The sequence below is a fragment of the Acinonyx jubatus genome, chromosome A2, assembly GCF_027475565.1.
Source record: "Acinonyx jubatus isolate Ajub_Pintada_27869175 chromosome A2, VMU_Ajub_asm_v1.0, whole genome shotgun sequence".
Lineage (NCBI taxonomy): Eukaryota > Metazoa > Chordata > Mammalia > Carnivora > Felidae > Acinonyx > Acinonyx jubatus.
The window spans coordinates 44,646,557-44,666,362 of record NC_069383.1 but is presented as its reverse complement, the minus strand read 5'-3'; the positions used below and the strand labels follow the sequence as shown (position 1 = coordinate 44,666,362).

At 42.5% G+C, this 19,806-nt stretch overlaps 2 protein-coding genes across 10 annotated transcripts in view; one reads left to right on the top strand and one right to left on the bottom strand.

Annotated features, from left to right (window-relative positions):
- The window catches only part of LOC106968679 (RP9, pre-mRNA splicing factor), a 209,694-nt gene that overhangs the window by 155,365 nt on the left and 34,523 nt on the right, over nt 1–19,806 (bottom strand). Inside the window, exon 7 of one of the 8 annotated variants that reach the window (XR_008296743.1) lies at nt 15,411–15,429. The exons of the other annotated variants lie outside the window; for them this stretch is intronic. The gene's annotated coding sequence lies outside the window, so the exon portion shown is untranslated. Of the gene's footprint in view, nt 1–15,410; nt 15,430–19,806 lie in introns of those variants that run through there. 8 annotated transcript variants of the gene reach the window in all.
- On the top strand, nt 6,205–17,021 carry LOC113604251 (uncharacterized). 2 transcript variants are annotated; one of them, XM_053218251.1, is made up of 5 exons: nt 6,205–6,426; nt 6,949–7,098; nt 12,355–14,271; nt 15,895–15,992; nt 16,858–17,021. In XM_053218251.1, the coding sequence occupies exons 2-5, from the start codon at nt 6,957–6,959 to the stop codon at nt 16,870–16,872; spliced, it is 2,172 nt and encodes a 723-aa protein (XP_053074226.1). In that variant the 5' UTR covers nt 6,205–6,426; nt 6,949–6,956; the 3' UTR covers nt 16,873–17,021. The 2 variants fall into 2 exon arrangements, with proteins under 2 accessions (XP_053074226.1, XP_026931587.2); XM_027075786.2 differs by having other exon boundaries at nt 6,205–6,825.

Below are 19,806 nucleotides of genomic sequence, written 5' to 3'. Positions count from 1 at the left end.
AAAGTCCAGCCCCAAAATAGTGTCCATTCTTATCAAGACCCATCGGTAGCCCCAGGGGGCTGGGCATGTCTGACTTGTCAGCCATGTTCAAGGCCTTGCCATTGGGAATCTGCCACATAGCTATCCGCAGTCTCTGACTCTTGGTTGGCAAACAGAACAGTCCTTATTGACATTTCGTACCTCAGAGGGCATGAAGGAATAGGTCTACATTCAGCCCATCTCTGCATTGCTGCAGTCCCCTCAACACCCACTCATTGACCCAGGTGGCCACCACAAGCAAACACACAAGGATATCCACTTGTCAATTTCAATTACTTTCAGAACTTGGAACCCTCTGGTTTCAATGATTTACATTTTTTGCCCTCCTCCGGTGTGCACTACTTTCTTGGTGAGCAGAGGTTTTAGAAGTACTTTCTAGGGGCATGTGGGTGGCTCAGTTGGTTAGGCGTCCTACTTAGGCTCAGGTCATGATCTGTGAATTCGAGCCCTGCGTTGGGCTCTTTGCTGACAGCTCAGAGCCTGGAGCCTGCTTCAGATTCTGTGTCTCCCTTTCTCTCTGCCTCTCCCCTGCTTGCACTCTTTCTTGCTCTCAAAAATAAACATTAAAAAAAAAAAAAAAAGAAGTACTTTATGTTGTTCCAGAATAATTATTCTATTTGGGGATGGCTTTGAGCCTATGGACTAAGCTGGGACCAACTAATATTTGAGCTTGGTCCAGCATCAAGGTCCAATCCAGTATTCTCTTTTATTTTCATTTTAGCTATTACAGCTGACAACAACCAAGATATTGTATATTTCGCATTTTTCTTATTAGTCTTCATTTCCTTATGCATCAAGTGAGCCAACTCCATGGAAATTGAGTCCATCCCTAAATCCCACTGGTACCTTTTAGTTTAGCAGGACAGCTCTGCTCTGTACCACAGGTGACCATATGGTCAGTCAGGAATCAAAGATAGCTCATCACTGGCATTTTGTGCATTCTCTTCCCAAACTGTAGGTTTATCTAAGTGAAGGAAGTTCTAGTGAATCTCACCTTTTATTAACACCAAACGTATATTTTTATTTTTTTTAAGTTCATTTATTTATTTTGAGAGAGAGCGAGAGTGGTGGAGGGCGGAGAGAAAAGGAGAGAAAGTGAATCCCAAGCAGACCCCGTGCCGCCAGTGTGGAGCCTGATGCGGGGCTCAAACCCACAAACTGTGAGATCATGACCTGAGCCACCCAGACACGCCCCCCAAATATATATATTTGAAACAACCAATTCTCTACACCAACTAGGTTCAAATGAATTGGACAATTCAATTCTGACAACACCCAGAGTTAGTGCAGTACCCGTAAGACAGCCCATCAGACTGCCCTGACTCAGATGCCAGTTTTGAATGGGGTGGCCAGGCCACAAAACTTCTGCCCAGCCAACTACCAATTTGGTAGTTCCTACCACCACCTCCTCAGGTTTGCAAATTCACTAGAACTCACAGATCTCAGTAAAGCACTTTACTCATATTTACCAGTTTATTATAAAGGACACAGCCAAATGGAAGACAGAGCTAAGAAAAGGTATGGGGTTTGGGGATGGCACAGAATGCCCATGCCCTCTCTTGATGCATCACCTTCCTGCCATATCAGTATATATACAAATAGTCAATTTTTCTTCATATCATTTCTCTTGCCTACTATGAACAGAGTCGAATTTAATGGAAAAAGGACACACCAACCCCAAAGCTCTCTCAATCTCCTGGTTCAAGTTTATTTTTTGTTTTTGTTTTCCCACTCAATCTTCAGCAACCTTCCCCCTCCCCCCTGCCAGGAGGTGGAAAGGGAAATTTAAAGCTCTAATCTTGTTTGGTCTTTTTGGTGACCAGCTTTCACCCTATAGTTATCTAGGGACCTTACTCTTCTCTAGAGACAGGTATAGGTTTGTGTTGCTTCTTACACATTAGTTTGCTGGAATTCAAAGAAAAATATGAGGTTTGGCTTAATTTGTTAAAAACCTACATCTGGTGAGGGTAGAGCTAGTAAAAACATTTTGAATTAAGAAATTTTATGTTTCATAATACTGTACAAGAATAATCATATTCCCTTTTGTTGGACCAATCATACCAGAAAGCATGAATTATGCTGACTTATTGGGTGGCTATAAAAGTTGTTTCTTTTTCATATTACAGTACTGAAAACATACAACACACTATCCTATTTTTATATTAACTGCTTCTGCATTAGTTTGCTAGGGCTGCCATAATGAATACTACAGATTGAGCAGTTTTTTTTTTTAATTTTTTTTTAACGTTTATTTATTTTTGAGATAGAAAGAGAGACAGAGCATGAATGGGGGAGGGTCAGAGAGAGGGAGACACAGAATCCGAAACAGGCTCCAGGCTCTGAGCTGTCAGCACAAAGCCCTACGTGGGGCTCAAACTCCCGGACCGTGAGATCATGACCTGAGCCGAAGTCGGCCGCCCAACCGACTGAGACACCCAGGCGCCCCCAGATTGAGCAGTTTAAATAACAGTAATTTATTTTCTCATAGTTCTGGTGTCTACATGTCTAAGATCAAAGTTTTGGTAGGTTTGGTTTCTTTTGTGGCCTCTCCATGACCTGCAGATGGCTGCCTTCTCACCATGTCCTCACACTTTCTTTCTGCCTCACATCTCTGGGTCTTTATTAGATCACCAGCTATACTGAATTAAGGCCCACCCAAATGATCTCATTTTACCTTAATTACCTCATTAAACGTCCTATCTCTAAATATTGTTAAATTCTGATCTCCTGGGGGTTTGACTTCAACATACGAATTTTAAGGGGCGCTTGGATGTCTCAGTTGATTAGGCATCTGACTCTTGATCTCAGCTCAGGTTAAGATCTCACAGTTTGTGAGACTGCACCCTGCCTCGGGCTCTGCGCTGACAGCAGAGCCTTCTTGGGATTCTCCCCCTCCCTCTCTCTCTGCCCCTTCCCTGCTGGCCTCTATTTCTCACTGTCTCAAAATAAATAAAAAAAAAAACATGAATTTTAAGAGGACATGAGTCAACTTATCTTTCTTGCATTTTTTTATGTTTTAAAATTGATCTTTAACATATTTTAGTTCTTAGGGCACCTGGCTGGCTCAGTTGGAAGAGTATGTGACTGGATCTTGGTGTCGTAAGTTTGAGTCCAATGTTGGATGTAAGGATTACTTTAAAAAAATAAATAGGGGCACCTGGGTGGCTCAGTTGGTTAAGCATCTGACTCTTCATTTCAGCTCAGGTGATGATCTCACAGTTCGTGAGATTGAACTCTGCATTGACAGCATGGGGTCTACTTGGGATTCTCTCTCTCACTCTCTCTCTGCTCCTTCCCTGCTTGCTCTCTTTCTCTCTCTCAAAATAAACAAACTTGGAAATAAATTAATTAAAAACAATCAAAATATTTTATTAAAAAATTTTTAATGTTTATTCATTTTTGAGAGAGAGAGGAGAGGTAGCAGGGGAGGGGCAGAGAGAGAGGGAGACAGAATCCCAAGCAGGCTCCAGGCTCTGAGCTGTCAGCACAGAGCCCAATATGGGGCTCAAACTCACAAACTGCAAGATCATAAGCTGAGCCAAAGGTGGACACTTAACTGACTGAGCCACCTAGCACCCCAGAAATAATAAAAATATTTTAGTTCTATATCCTTGTTATTTAGAATTTGTATTTGCTTTTTATTAAAATTTACAGGCATAAGTTTTGTTTTTGTTTTTATTTTCAAAATGCTCAAAGTAGTTAGATTGAATCCAGACAGCTCTCTGGCTACTAAGAAAGCAAACTGATAACTCTGTTGTTCAATGTATATACAAATAGTCTGTTTTTCCTCATCCATTTCTTTTGTTTATAATGAAAACAGCAGAATCTAGGGGGGAAACTGAAAAAATAAAATTAAATAGGGAAAGAAGAAGAGTAAGCGAGATTAAACTGCACTGAACACCTAATACATTATTTCGAAGTATAATCTGGACTTTGAGTTCCTACCGAGAGAAGGTGGAAAGGCCTTCTATTCAGACAGTATACAGTTTCTCAAGGACTGGGTACTCTGTCCCCATACCTAATGATTGTTAAACATTATGGTTCCCCAACTATTTGGCAACATAAAGTAGTTATACCTCAGATATACTGCCAGAAAACAATTTCAAACCTACAACAACTCCACCTGCTTGGCTGGGTTGGGTATAACCATCTAGATAACATATTGCCTACACATACACACCTAAAAAAGCTTCTCAACTGCTATGCCACGTGTGGAGGTTAACGGTATGCTAGGATGTTGCTTTCTCCCAAGGATGTAAACAAGAATCATCATTAGTGCATGTCCTAACAATAACAAAATCTTCTACTGAGATGTAAAGGTCTGGTAGATACAGTGGAGATTGAGATTTAGGATTGAGCAGTCTACTAGTTGTATTTGATGCCCTGAGGATGTGTGAAAATGCAGAGAGAAGGTGGAATAAGAGAGAGGAAACATAAGGACCGTAACATAGAGAATGGGAACACTGAAGACAGACATTTTAGAAGAGAAGCCAGTAAAAGACTTTAAGAAGGGCAAGCAGGAAAAAAGAAAAAAAAAAAGAAGGGCAAGCAGAGAGGAAGGAGAATGAGGTGGGCTGGTACCTGAGAGGCAAGGTTTAGTGACATGAGGACTGAAGTTTCCATGCCATTAGCAGCAAGGGGTTCATTAGTGTTCTTGGTGAGGGTGGATGAGTGAACACGGTGGTAACAAAATCAAGATTTGCAGTGAGTGAAGGAGCAGGAGGTGGAGAAGCCTGAGTGTTTATGACCTTTTATAAAGAAACTTAGCTGTGAAGGGAAGAAGGGATGATGATGATTGGACTCCATATAAGTGAAGGGAAGTGGGAAATTACTGATTCTTCCATTAACTAAAGCAATATATAGCAGTTATTTACCTAATTAGTACCTATTCTCCCCTCGTTCTTGGGGACAGCATCCCACCTTATTATAAGTGACAATATGACCTGCTAAAAGATAAGAGCTCCTCAAAATCCTTTCAGCTGTGGGTAACTAGTGAGATAGATAATGATCTGAAACTGCAGGAGTTTTCTAGTATTACTCCTTCAGAAAAAGATCAATGACAGAGCAGAAGTTGCTGTGTGCACCATCTGCTCTGCTCTTTATCCTCTCCCGTTACTTTCCCTACCTTTGTACTTGGAGCAGGAATCTTGGATCATGATGCAGGTTGAAGAAGGAAACCAGTGCTAAATTCCTAGCACTTAGTTGGAGTAGAAAGAGAAGACATTGGGTACTTTGTGATGCCAAGACACCACCAAACCAGCACTCAGGCAGTCTACCTCCAGAGTTCTTCACGTGAGAGAAAATCTTTCTTCTGTTTCACCCACGGCAAATTCTGTGAAACACAATTTCTACCAAGTAATGCAGTCATCCCAAATTTTCAATGCTCCCAGCAAGTCTTATTCCTGCCCTCTTTTGAAAAAAATCACGGTCGTCAGATGCTAAAGCACCAAAATTCCTGCCTTCAGGACTTCATTTCCCGCCTATCTCAGTAACTTTCTTCTGTCCGAGGCAAAGCATTGTAACCAGGCTTAGCTAACCTCACCTTGTGCTTCCTCAGAACATCCTCCTAACATCCCTTCTCTCTCCACTATAGGTAACATCTCCCTGTCTCTCCATTCTGGCCTTACAGATACCTAAATCTCTCGCTTTAAAAACAAAACAAAAAACTCACAATAATCCTTGCAACCCCATGACTCCCATTAACTACGATCCTAGGCCTTTCCTTTCTTTCCCATGCAAAAAAAAGCGGAGTCCGTGTGTGCCAGCTTCTCTCTCCAACTGCCCATGTACCAGCCCACAGACGACTTCCCCAGGCCCTCTGTTCCTCACTCTCCCAACCCAGGGCGCCCTAACTGCCAGAGCCTCTGCACCCTTGCTTTTACTCTCCGCAGCGGTAGGGGCTGGAGCGCCCCTCCCTTATGAATCGCCCACTTTCAGGTCCACACGGTCCAGGCTAGCCTCCTCCTTCCTCTCTCCTTCTCCTCCGTCAGCTCCTCTTCCTTCGTGTCAGCGGTGTTAGGCCCAAGAAGGAAGGAGACCAGGGGCTCAGAGCAGGGGAGACAAGCTGTCTTCACCGAACACACTCAAATGGAAGGGACAGTTCGGGAGAGCGAGTGGGACAGGGAACCGACCCGTCCTCTGGAAGCGCCAACACCAGGGCGTCCAGGAGCCGGAGCTAGCATGGTGCCGAAAACTGCTCCAAGGCTTCTCCAGGTGTCCTTGGGAGGAGCAGTCAGGCTCCAATCCTCGCCCAGGGCGCATGCGTAAGCCATCTGTGGGAGGCCCGCGCAGCGTGCGGAGCCTATAAAAGTGGGAGCCAAGGCCCAGGTGTCAGAGACGTTCCGGGTTGTGGAGGTTGGCTTAGAGCAGGTGGGCGTACCGAACACGGTGAGTGGTGGGGTTGGGTGCCGAGGGAGTGGAGGCGACTGACTTGCAGGACGGGGAGTGGGGTGTGAGTCGTGGGTAAAGAGAGGCTGGCTCCCCCGGGATGGGCTCCTCTGGACCGGGGAAGGGGCGCGGTGGGCACGCCCGAGAGGCTGAGGACGAGGGCGCTGCAGGCCAGGCCTAAGTGATGGCCCTGGAGTGGAGCTCCTGGGCACAGCCCGTCACGTTCGAGGCGCTGCGGCAAGTTCTCTCCTGGCCTCAGTCTTCACTCCGTGCTGCTGCTGCTGCTTGGGGAAGCCGAGACTTGTTTGTGCGAGATGCGGCCCGGGCTTGTGGGCAACGCTGCCCGGGTCCCCAACGCCGCGCAGCCCTGTGTCCGCGATCCCAGGCCAGCCAGAAGAGGTGAGGACCGTTCCACCCAGACTTGGAATTCTGAAAGGGAAACAGGAGAACTTCTCCGTTAACTGTAGTGTATGGCACTTGAGTGCGACTGCCCCTTCCTAAATATGAACACCTGTCTTTCAGCCTAGGCCATGAACGCCTCTTCAGAAAACGCACATTTCGAGGGCAGTAACGCCAGACCCTTTTTTTATGTGCACGCCATGGGCCAGCAGCCTTACCTGAGTCCGTGGTGCCAGAGTGCCACCTATAATCCATTCTCTGTTCCTGGGGCAGGTAAGAAGTCCAAGAAGTTCAGTGCGGTTAGAGACCCTACCCCCTAAAGCAACGCCTGAGGTTTTCTAATACTTGAATCCATGGTCTCCCTTTCCTCACTCTGTCCTGACACAGAAGAGATTATGGCAGCACATAGGGGCAGTGTTTGAAGTTCACCATTTTAATAGGTAACATTTGACTTCTAGCTATATGCCGGTTATTCTGCTAAATACTGGACGTAGGTTCTCTCATTTGACCTCAACAACCTGATGGACTAGGTATTATTGCTGTCTTTGTTTCACAAATGGGGGAACTGTGGCTCGGAGTCTGGGACTTGCCCAGAGTTACACAGGAGTCAAACCAAAATTTTATGTTATGAGACCAGTCTGGTAGAAGAAGTACCTTAGAGCTCCTAGTCCCTATAATTTTTTCAACAAGGCCTAAAAATTCTAAAAGCTTTTATGTGAGGTCAAAAAAGTACTCTGGGAGAAGAATGAGGAGGCTTAGCAGTTTGGAAGGTAGACATCTGGGATTTCATGCATTGTAGGGTGGGAGGGATCTTTAGGCAGCACAGGAGGATCCATGGGGTGATTCTTCCTTCTCACCTCCAGTAGCAGAGAATGTTGAATCTACTCTTCTGTATGCTATACTATACGTAAAACCTGTTCTGTACTTTATGCAACTTGTTTTCCAGGTAGAAAATTTGGTGTGACAAGGAGTGCTTTTGAGTTTGTCATTGCTTCCAGCTGGTAATAGAATCTTTTTTGCTCTGCCTGTTCATGACTCCATCCTCCCTAACCCTTGGCAACCACTAGTCATTTTACTGTCTCCATAACTCTGCTTATTTCTGAAGTAATTTCAGTGAAGAATTGATCTTTCATATAATGCCACTCTTTATTCCTGATCACTTTCCTTGTTCTGAAGTCTGCTCTGTCTGAAAGAAATAAAGCTTGTCCATTTCTTTCAATTAGTATTAGCATAGTACATCTTTCTCCATGCGTTTACTTTTCATCCCTGTCTTCTTATTTAATGTGAATTTTTTTGTAGACCACAGTTTATGCCTTTTAGTATGTCTCGTAATGTTTTCTTGATTGGTAGGTATTCTGTTGTAGTGCTCTTAAATAATTTAGGCCTTTCGTGATGTGTTAAGTTGTGGAGATGGGACAGAGATCATAGTTTTACAGTTATAGAAGGACTGTGATTTTAGGTTTGTGCCTTTGGACAATGAATTACACATATACTTCACCTTCCTCCTCCCATTGGGTAAGGAAGGGTGGCTAGGGTGGGTTTGAGATAAGTATTTGCCTAACCCCAAGGTCATTTAGGCCCTGGTTAACTAGCTTGTCCTGATATCTGGCTTGCTAAGAGTAGAGTTTTCCTGGCAAATGTCACAATGCCTCTTCTTTCCCACTCTCCCTGGGGGAAGCACAGAGAATTTTTCTCCTAGATTTACCATGAGAAATTGGTTGAACTACTGTAGATAAAATTCAAAAAAGCAAAGGGTCCCCTTGAAGTTTTTAACTCTTAGATGTATTGACACTGAGCCTGAAATTGACAATAATAGTTCAGGTTTCCCTACCCTATCACTAGTTTCTGTAGAGTTTTTAGCTATTGGATTTGTGTTCCTGTAAATTGTGGTTATCTCCATTCACATCTCTCTCTCTCCAGCACTGGGGATAGTACTTTGTCCTATAACCTACTGCTGTGCAGGATCTGAGAAGAGTTCTTGGTTTTTCAGTTCAGCTTTTTATTTTGTTCAGAGTAAGTGATTTCCAACCTTCTTACACATCCAGAATCAGGTGTCTTCCACCTTTTTTTAATTTAAATTTTAATTAAGATACAGTGCAGTATTGGTTTCAGGAGTAGAACCAAGTGATTTCATCACTTACATGATGCTTATGTAAGTGCTTATCCACTGCTTATCCCAACAAGTGCTCATTAAAAAAAATTTTTTTTTTACTTTTATTTATTTTTGAGAAACAGACAAAGTGTGAATGGGGGAGGGGCAGAGAGAGAAGGAGACACAGAATCTGAAGCAGGCTCCAGGCTCTGAGCAAGCGGTCAGCACAGAGCCTGATGCAGGGCTTGAACCCATGAACTGTGAGATCATGACCTGAGCCAAAGTCAGACGCACAACCGACTGAGCCACCCAGGCGCCCCTAACAGGTGCTCATTAATACCCATCACTCATCTAGCCCATCCCCAACCCACCTCCCTCCATCAAACCTCAGTTTGTGTTCTACCATTAAGAGTCTTTTGTGTTTTTTTCCCTCTCTCTTCTTTTTTTCATCCCTTCCCATATGTTCATCTGTTTTGTTTCTTAAATTCCACATATGAGTGAAATCATATGGTATCTGTCTCTTTCTGATTGACTTATTTTGCTTAGTATAATACATTCTAGCTCCATTTATGTTGTTGCAAATGGCAACCTTTCATTCTTTTTGATGGCTCAGCACTATTTCATTGTATGTATATACCACATCTTCTTTATCCATTCATCAGTTGATGAACATTTGGGCTCGATGCATAGTTTGGCTATTGTTGATAATGCTGCTGTAAACATTGGGGTACATGTACCCCTTTGAATCTGTATTTTTGTATCCTTTGGGTAAATACCTAGTAGTACAATTGCTATATCGTAGGGTAGGTCTATTTTTAGTTTCTTGAGGAACCTCCGTACTGTTCTACAGAGCAGCTGCACCAGTTTGCATTCCCACCAACAGTGCAAGAGGGTTTCCATTTCTCCACATCCTCACCAGTGCCTGTTTTTCATGTGTTGTAAATTTAGGCACCCTGACAGGTGTGAGGTGGTATCTCATTGTGGTTTTGATTTGTATTTCCCTCATGATGAGTGATGTTGAGCATCTTTTCATGTGTCTGTTCACTACCTGGATGTTTTCTTTGGAAAAGTGTCTGTTCATGTGTTCTGCCTGTTTCTTCACTGGATTGTATTTTGGGTTTTGGGTTTGATAAGTTCTTTATAGATTTGGGATACTAATAACCCTTTGTCAGATATGTCATTTGCAAATATCTTCTCCCATTCCATAGGTTGCCTTTTAGTTTTGTTGATTATTTCCTTCACTGTGCAGAAGCTTTTTATCTTGATGAAATCCCAGTAGTTCATTTTTAGTTTCCTTTGCCTCTGGTGATGTGTCTAGTAAGAAGTAGTTATGGCTGAGGTCAAAGATTTTGCTGCCTTTCTTCTCCTCTAGGATTTTAATGGTTTCTTGTCTCACATTTAGGTCTTCCATCCATTTTGAATCTATTTTTGTGTATGGTGTAAGAAAGTAGTACAGTTTCACTGTTCTGCATGTTGCTGTCCAGTTTTCCCAACACCATTTGTTGAAGAGACTATCTTTTTTCCACTGGATATTCTTTCCTGCTTTTTTGAAGACTAGTTAACCATATAAGTTGTGGTGTCTACCACCTTTTAATGTTAATTACATATGCAGTACACAGTGCTATACAATTGAAATAGAGGGCTAAATTGACATATTAAGTGAGATATACAGCATTTGTTTTTCTCTCTCCAACTAATTTCTCTTAGAAAATGCCCTCAAGGTCCATCAATTACAGAATGGTGGGCTTTCTTTTTCTTCTTTCCCTTCCTTCCCTTCCCCTCCCCTCCTTTTCCTCGCTTTCTTTCCTTCCTTCCAAGATTTTGGTGCTAGTTGGAAAGGCACGTGGAAGAAGAATGTCCCAGAAAAGGGAAGAGTAGTTGACCTGAGGGGGAACCCACATATGGCTAGAGCCTATAGACTTAGTGGGAGACTGAGATGATACAGTGACAAACCAGACAATGAGGGCCTTTATGGCATCCTAAGGGATGGGGTCATTGTTCCTCATCTCCTGACTGGCAGTGATAAGCCCTTCCAATACTGTCTCTGGAATGAGGAGGGATCACAGTTGACTCATAAAGATAATTCTGGTATGGGTGCCTGGGTGGCTCAGTTGGTTAAGCATCTGACTTGATTTCAGCTCAGGTCATGATCGTGAGATTGAGCCCCACATTGGGCTCATGCTGACAGTGCAGAGCCTGCTTGGGATTCTCTCTCTCTCCTCTCTCTCTGCCCCTCTCTCTGTTCTCTTTCTTTCTCAATAAATAAACTTAATTATAAAAAAATAATTCTAGTAGTAGTGTGGATCACAAATCTATGATGATATATCAAAGAGATGGGTCAAGGAAGTTACTAGTAGTTACTGAGGTAAAAATTTGGGAGATCACTTAGATTTTACTGGTTACTGGGAGACAAAAACCCAATTCTAACATCTATGTTTTTGCAAAGGGTGACTCCTGTGGTGGATTCTGGTGGCAGGGACGTCCTATTAAGGTATTTTGTTCCACCATATGCTACAGTACAATATGTATGGTGGCAAGTTATCTGTCTCTTTAGGTATATGAACTTCATCCTGTTGACTTCAAACCTCTGTAGACAATCTTGAACTCCAAGCTGAGACTTGTCTGCTTCTTTTCAATGAGAGAAGAACCCTTATATGAAGGTTGTATGTATAAACATACATTATAAAAATGTATAAATACATTAGGCCAGGTCCAAGAGGCATTTTGATGCAGTACAACAGTGAAATTGAGTTCATAAGATCAATCTCACCATATTGAATAAATTGCCTTGTGAATGCTGATCTGAATAGAACTATTGCTTTTACATATTTAGAAGTTTTTTTTTAGCGGTTATATCTTAACTTCATTTGTCAATTGTATATACCTTTCCCAAAATGAATTTATACAAGAGAAATGTGTCTGGCATTGTTGGCACCATTGCACTGCTTACTTCTGTAGAATGGAAAATGGGGAAAGATGTGTCTGTGAGGGAATAGTGCTGAATAAATAGGTTTAGAAATGCTCATACATACAAAGGACTTTTGTTCTTTACCCTGTAAGACCTGAAGTGAATTATTCTTTCTTCAGCAGTGACTATGCTGAATTATGCTTAGTGGGTGCTTGGTCTCTTTGAAAAAGAGCTGCTCTAAGTAGGGGTGATTTATGATACACTATCTGATGGCCTGGCAACCAACCAGTCAGATCAGATGCTCACCATTGTAGTGAAGGAGGGTGCTGGAGGCCCCACTGTTCGGGTCATTGCCCTTTCACTTGTAAAATCCTGAGGATATCCAGGGAGAAAGTGGGGCCATTAGCTGCCAAAAGACATGGAAGAAGCCATATTTTAATCACTGGTGTGGCCACATGGCTACGTACTGGCTGAATGTTGGGACCGGCTGCAGGAGACAGAGTCACTGACTACTGTATTCTTTTTCCAGGTTTCAGAAATGGAAGTCTGTATTTTCCATATTCAGTGGTACTCAGTGAGTATCCTGGCTTCCTTGTTCCTCAGTCACCATTGCCCATTACACTTAACAGACGACCTATGTTTTATAACACGGCACAGTTCCAGCACTCTAGTGGCTATGGAAAGAAAATGAAAACGAGAGAGACTCAGACTGAACCTCAGCAGGCTGAGAACATGACTCAGAAAGAAGGCACCCACTCAGAAGGTGATATGGTGACCAGTATCCCTACTTCTAATATTGACATAGAAATGGATGACATTCCTGAAGAAACAGATGGTGTTTTGTCTTCTGTTGCCCAGAAGAGGGAGCTACATGGTAAGAGCCCTTCTAATAACCGCCTGCATGGGACATCACCTCATGGAAGCTATGCATGTGAGAAAGAGAAAATGAGGCTAGAACAGAGCAAAGGATCCCCTGTAACACAGTTCTGGAAGACTTTGAAGGAAACTATGCGTTTGTATGACCTAGCTTATGGTAAAGCCATGCCAGAGAAGATGGTGCAGCACAATAGGATTTCACAGAGTTCTTGGGAAAGTAGAACTTTCCCTCATGAGGGTACAGAGGGCATTACATGTAAAGATGAAGAAAGCACTGTCTGGTTGGAGCAGTGTCATGATGTAAGACATGATGATGTGGTAAAGTTGGGCTCCATCATGAATATGAACTTGGGTAAAGAAAAAAACTATGCAACTGCTCCCCAATCTCCAGATGAAGCAAAAGACAGAGATAGAATCCAGGATACCCTGAACTCAAATCTGTGCCCATCTTCTGGAGATGGCTACAAGCTCCAGCAGGAAAGGTCACTCTGTTCCAGCAATAAAGCCATTGAGGACCTGAGCCTACAGTCCAAATCCCAGAGTCCCCTTAGCATTGGGGAAAGCATGCCCGACAATGGTAGTGGGGGCCATGGCTTCCCTGTGAATGTGGATGAAGTTCACATGATACAGAGCAACAGCTCCCCTGAGAATTATGTTCCTCCCCCTATCTTGCTGGCCCAGTTCAACCAGGCTGATGGAGGCATTCAGTGTGATATGAGCCAGTGGCAAGACGAAGAGCACAATAAATCTCCCGAGTCTTCACCAGAAAGCAGAAAGGCAACACAAGAAAAGTCAGTCAGGTGTGGGAAATCGGATGAAGTGGTGGAGAGGGACAGCTACCCAAAGTATGTCCCTAGCCCTGCTAGGTTGGCCCAGATGTACAGCAAAGGGATGGACGAAGGGATTCAGTGTGATATGATCTGGTTGCAGGATGCAGAGTTGGAGAAATCCCCTGAGCAAATGCCTTACAAAGATGAAGAGTCATCACCAGACTGCAGAACTAAAGGATCACAGAGAAAATCAATCAGGGATAGGAAATTGAACACAGATGAAGAAGAAGTAACCATGAATGATGAGATTGAGGAAGAGTATCATGAGAACTTCAAAAAGTGTGCCAAGATTAAAAAGACTGTGAAAGACAGGAAGCAGAAAACCCTGAACAACTCCTTGAGTGGTAACAGAGTGTATTTATTGAAGAAAAATGCTACCTTGAACACTGTACTTCCCGAGGATTTAGAAGACTGTGAATTGGAAGAGGAAGTTGAAGATGAAATGTATGTGGTGGAATGCCTCTTTGAAGAGGTTAGTCCACCAGACCCTGTGAATTCCTTGAAAGGAAGGATTTTTTGCAAGGCCAGCAGGATAATCAGGATGCCACCTGAGTGGTCTCTCTCTCCTCAACTTATCGTCTGGCCCACCAGAAATAAGGACAGGTTAAAGCATGTTGAATATGAGAGCATCCCTATGGTGTATGAAGTGACAGGACAGGATGGCAGGATCCAAAGGGAACGTATGATGGCCATGCAGAAGGGACTGGAGTCTAAGACAGCCTCTCACAAGTCATGGGAATGTAAGTGACTAATGGGCTGATCCTATTTGGTTGTCTGTGGTGGTTCCATACTGCATCCTGGAGGCAAAGGCAGCCATACATCAATAGTATTTCTCCATTTTGAAAGTATGTTCTTAAACAATTATAGATGCCCAAGTGTGCAGGATTGGCAGAGATCCCAAGTCTGAGGTCCTGCATTCCAGGAAATTGTAATGTAATTTGAAATAAAGAGCTGTAGCAGATGATGGAGAGCTGGTTGGTCTTAAAGGACAGTGGGGTTGAGAGAGCAAAGGAGAGATGGACATTGAGGTAGGTGGTTGCTGAGAATGGGCAGTCCCTGTGGAGGCAGTGAATTGTGATACAAATTTGGGGACTGTGGTTTGAAGAGGGAATGGAGACAGCAGCATGAGCTTATCAAATGGGCAGCCAGGGCAGGTCAAGTGTGTTCCAGGGATTGAGCTTGAGACCAGCCAGCCAGAGGGGAGACCTGTGATGAGTTTAGAAGGTAGGTCTAAACAGAATGGGCTAAAGTAGTAGATATTTTCCTTTCTAGATGTTTTTCCTCTAGGCAATAAGGAGGTGCCAAAGCAAACTGAATAAAGGACAGGAAGAAGTATGCTCTAGGAATCGTCAGCAGGCAGTACAGTGTAGGAGGAATTTGAACTCTGCCTATATGGCTGAAACCCCTGTATAAAGTCAGTTTAAGTGAACATTGGATATAAAGTGAGGAGGGTCTTAACACCCATGGTAGTAAAAGATTTATATCTAAGATCTGGGGTTCCAACTTGAGTACTAGTGAAAGTGATAACATCTGTGGAAAAGTAAACTTGGGAAGGGAAGTTATTTTGCTTTCCTGTGTGGTTGTTGGTGGGAGGCCTGGACCAGCAGGTCATGCACACCTGGTTGAAGGTGGGATTTGGTCCACCATATGTTTAGGGAGGGGGCTCATATGAGTGCGAGGACCAAAGTAGAGCCTGGGGGATGATTATATGTGGGGTGCAAAAATGAAATGAAGCAGGTAAGGGAGAATGGGATGCATAAGGGCCCCCAGAAAATTTAATTAAGTTCTAGTCTTAGCTCCTAAACCAGAACACTGGCCATCTTACCCTTAGTCTTCTTAAGGTCTCATTTGCCTCTCCTCAGTGTGTAGGAATTCATTTTTTCCATCCTATCACAGCCCTGTTAAGAAGACAACTTTTTTTTAATGTTTATTTTTGAGAGAGAAAGAGAGAGAATATGAGTAGGGGAGGGGCAGAGAGAGAGGGAGACACAGAATCTGAAGCAGGCTCCAGGCTCTGAGCTGTCAGCACACAGCCCAACATGGGGCTCGAAATCATGAACCGCAAGATGTAACCTGAGCTGAAGTCGAATGCTTACCAACTGAGCCAGCCAGGTGTCCCTGAAGAAGATAGCTTTAATTTACTTTTGGATATGCATTCAAGATGGTAATTTTCAAACTGAATTCTCTAAATTATGTTTACTATTGTTTTTGCCAAATGATTTATTTTTTCTGGCAAAGGATGTAGAATGATCTAGGATAGTATCTTGAACAATAGATTTTTCTTGAAAGATGTGCTTTTGATTTGTTTTTTCCATTGGCTTTTAAGCAATTTGTGTTATGGTATGAATCATTTTTTCCCTCAGGTAACTGTGAGAGAAGGAAAACCAAAGTACCTTACAAAGTTTCAAACAGATTTGATGCAGATGCTGTAAAGTTGAGGAAACAGCCAGCAGGCACAGAGGTTGGTACCTATATTGTGTCTGTTTTCATGTCTCATGGATAGGGCTTTGTTTGGGGTGTCATACTCAGTGTGTATTCTAACCTCTAAAAGTAACACAGCTTGTGGGCAGTGAAAAATGGCAGCATTCTAACTGGGTAATAGACCTGTATCTATAGATCCTTACTTACACGTAGTTTGGAGCCAAAGCCTTTCAAATCTGTGGAATGTCTTTTTTTTTTTTTTGAATGATTAATTTTTATTTGAGAGAAAGCATGAGCAGAGGAGGGGCAGAGAGAGAGGGACAGAGAGAATCCTACATAGGCTTTGCACCATCATCACAGAGCCCGATATGGGGCTTGATCTCAGGAACAATTGATCATGATCTGAGCCGAAATCAAGAGCCAGACACTTAACTGACCCAGGTGCCCCTGTGGAATGTCATTATTATGTCAGTTTTCCACATTTAATTCCCAGTACTGTTAATGGTAGTCTATTTGGATTATATGGGATTTTGTAAGTTATCTTGGTAGTTTCACTCAAAGTGTCCCAGTTTAGAGCTGGTAGAGTTAGGTACTGGAAGTTCAGGTTGTCCCTTAAGGGGCTAGGAGCATGACAGGCTTCTCTTTACACTGAGTCTTGCATTGAGTATCCCTGCCACACCTTCAACCCCCGACCCCTGGGGTGTCGGGGAGCAAGAGGTTATTGGCCCTTCGACTGGGCTGTTCCTGCCTTGCAGTGGTCATCAAGTAAAGACTGATAAAAGCAAAAATGTCATGCCTTTATCCTTAACATGGAGTGTTAAGACCTTAGCAATGACTCTCACTATATCTTGAGTCTGTTATACAACCAATTTAAGAAAATGTATTATGTCATTTTTATTTCATAGGAAAGAAACTTCTGAGTTCCAGCTACATAGAAGAGCTAAATATTACATCACCACGACAGTTTAGAACCTGATTATCCCTTGATTTGAACTAATAAAGCTATTATAACTAGAAGCAAGAAAATGTGATATTGTAAAGTCTTTAGAATTAAAAGGTATAAAATAGCAAATAAATTGAATTGCTTATGTGTGTGATTCTCAACATTTTCTTCTCCTCCAAAAATGGCCATATTATCAGTAACACCAACAATAGAGTTGAGTTATTCATGAATATTCCTGCCATGTATATTACTGTCTTATAATCTCTAGGGACTTTTAAATATGGGGAAAAGTATGGTAGAGCTGAGGACAGAATAAATAGATAAAAGATTCGCCATAAATAGGAACTACCTGAGGATAGAGACCATACCTTATTCATTTTGTATAAATGGAGAATGGGCATATAGTAGGTCCACTGATGTGTATATCCAGGTGTGGTTTGAGTAGTGTGTTCTGTAGTTATGTCCAGTGTATTCCTTGAAACAAAGGAAACTTTAGGGAAATGATTTTTTTTAATGCTTGTAAAATATAGGACCTATCTGGTCAACTTATAATCAATATTCTGTCAATAAATGGTGCAAGTTAAATATGAGTAGGTATCAAAAAGATATATATGTGGCTGAATATTCCCAACTTTTGAAAGAATAAGGCATGGTAGCATTTATGGTGTTGCAGATGTTGGCTTTTACTGATGTGTGACCAAGAATGCCTCCAGATAGGCATATATGAGGATACATGGATGGTACCATCCAGTGTTGTCTCTAAGGTAAGCTCTATGAACATGTACTTCCTGTATTTGTAATTCCTTATACTAACCTAATACTTCTGTAGATATCATAGTGGAGGCAAGCAAAAGGTAGTTTTCCAAGGGCAGTTTTATGTAAAGATACGTGTTTGCATAATTTCCAGCTCAGGACTGCTTTAACTCCAGCTCTGGCCTGTGTACCCACTCATGGCTGGATAAGGTTATCTGCTTGTATACCCAATGTGCTGTTATCTCATGGTATTATATATACATGAAGTATAATAACAGGTGTACTTGTTGCACCTTAGAACCATGGCATTCATGTTTTGTGCCACTGATAGTTGCTATATCCTCTGGGGCATATCCCCATTAAGAAGTTAATTGTTTTAGGTAACTAGTACAGATAACAGTTTTCTATACCCCTCCCCCCAGCACATAGATTGTGTCATGAGGTCTGCTACATGTTAGAGCCTTTGACCTCACTATAGTGCCCTCTGTACATCCTCTCACACTATAAAATCTGTGGACTGAGGTCTGGACTTTGTGGAGAGTAGTTGTGTAGCTCCCTGGATCATTCCTTACTTGATCCCCTGTCAGTTAGTCACCCTAAGTAAAACTCTGTAAACGGTATGGTGTTGCTTGCTTTGTTTTTTGGTTTCAAAGTACTTTCTCAGTTTTGGGGGCTAATTTACTGTCCCTCCTCCGCCTTCTAACACTGTGGGTGGGGTTGGTACTGGGGTGGTTGAGTGGATGGATACAAGTGGCGCAACTGGTACTTCCAAATCATGTTCCAGCTGGAGAATCTACCAATTCAATAAAATTGAACACCAATTTGTCGTTCAGTGTTGGAGGCTGAGGATACAACAGGGAACATGGTCTGTGCCATCAGGAAGCTTCCAGATAGTGAGCAGTCAGGCAAGGAAATAGTCACCTTAGTGTGTGATACGTGCTTTGGGTATTGAGAAGCACGCAGGAGGAGCAGCTGAGGGCTTCTGAGAGGGACCAGGCTAGGCTTCTGACTCAGAACTGAGGTGGTTGGTGGCACCATTTTTAGAATGAAAAAAATGCTGATGGGTATCCTGCTTGAGAACAGGATAGAATGGTAGAATGCCCACAGGATTCTAAGTGAAAAAGTCTAGGGCTCAGGAGAGTGTTCAGGGCTGTCATCATCAGAGTATTGATACTTTAAGGTCATAAAAGTCAATGAGAACACAGAAGAGTGAAGAGAAGGTCTAAGTCACAACTATGAGAAATAGTGATATTTAAAGGACCGAGGCCAAGAGTTACATGGGAGAGGAAGCAGGAGCAGCCAATGAGATAGAGCATCTGGAAAATGTCATGAAATCTGTTGCTAAGGATCTTTCATGAAAAAGTGGTCAACAGTGTCAAATGCTAAAAAACAAAAAAAAAGAGAAAGGATTTGTTAGATTTGATAACCATGGCAATGCTGATGGTCCTAGCAAGAGCACTGCTAGGGATATTTTGTACTGAATTGTATACCAAGCTTCATATGTTGAAGTCCTAACACCCAGTGTGACTACATTTGGAGAATAGGATCTTTAAGGGAGAGATTAAAGTTAAACGAGAACATAAGACTGGGTACCTGATCTAGTAGAACTGTTCTTATAAAAGAGCAAGACATAACAGAGTGCTCTCCCCATGAGGGCATAGAGGAAAGGCCAAGTGAAGGCTCGGAAGGTGGCTGTTTACAAGCCAGAAAGAGTCCTCTTACCAGAAATCAATCTGCTGGCACTTTATGTGGAACTTATAGCTTCCAGAACTGTGAGAAGATAAATCTCTGTTGTTTAGGCCACCCATTCCTTGGTATATTGTTATGGAAGTCCAAGTGGAATGATCTAAGAGGTACATCCAAGACCACAATGGGTAAGGAAAAAAGAAAAGTACGTAAAAACGGCAAATACCATTGACCTTTGAACAACACAGAGGTTGGGGTGCCAACCCTCTTTGCAGTTGAAAATCTGAGTATAATTTAACTCCCCCAAAACTTAACTACTAATAGCCTACTGATGATTGGAAGCCTTAACAGATAACATAATTAACATATTTTATGTTGTATGTATTATATACTTTATTACAGTAAGACAAGCTTAAGTGTTAAGAAAATCAGGGAAGAGAAAACACATTTTCAGTACTGTATTTATTGAAAA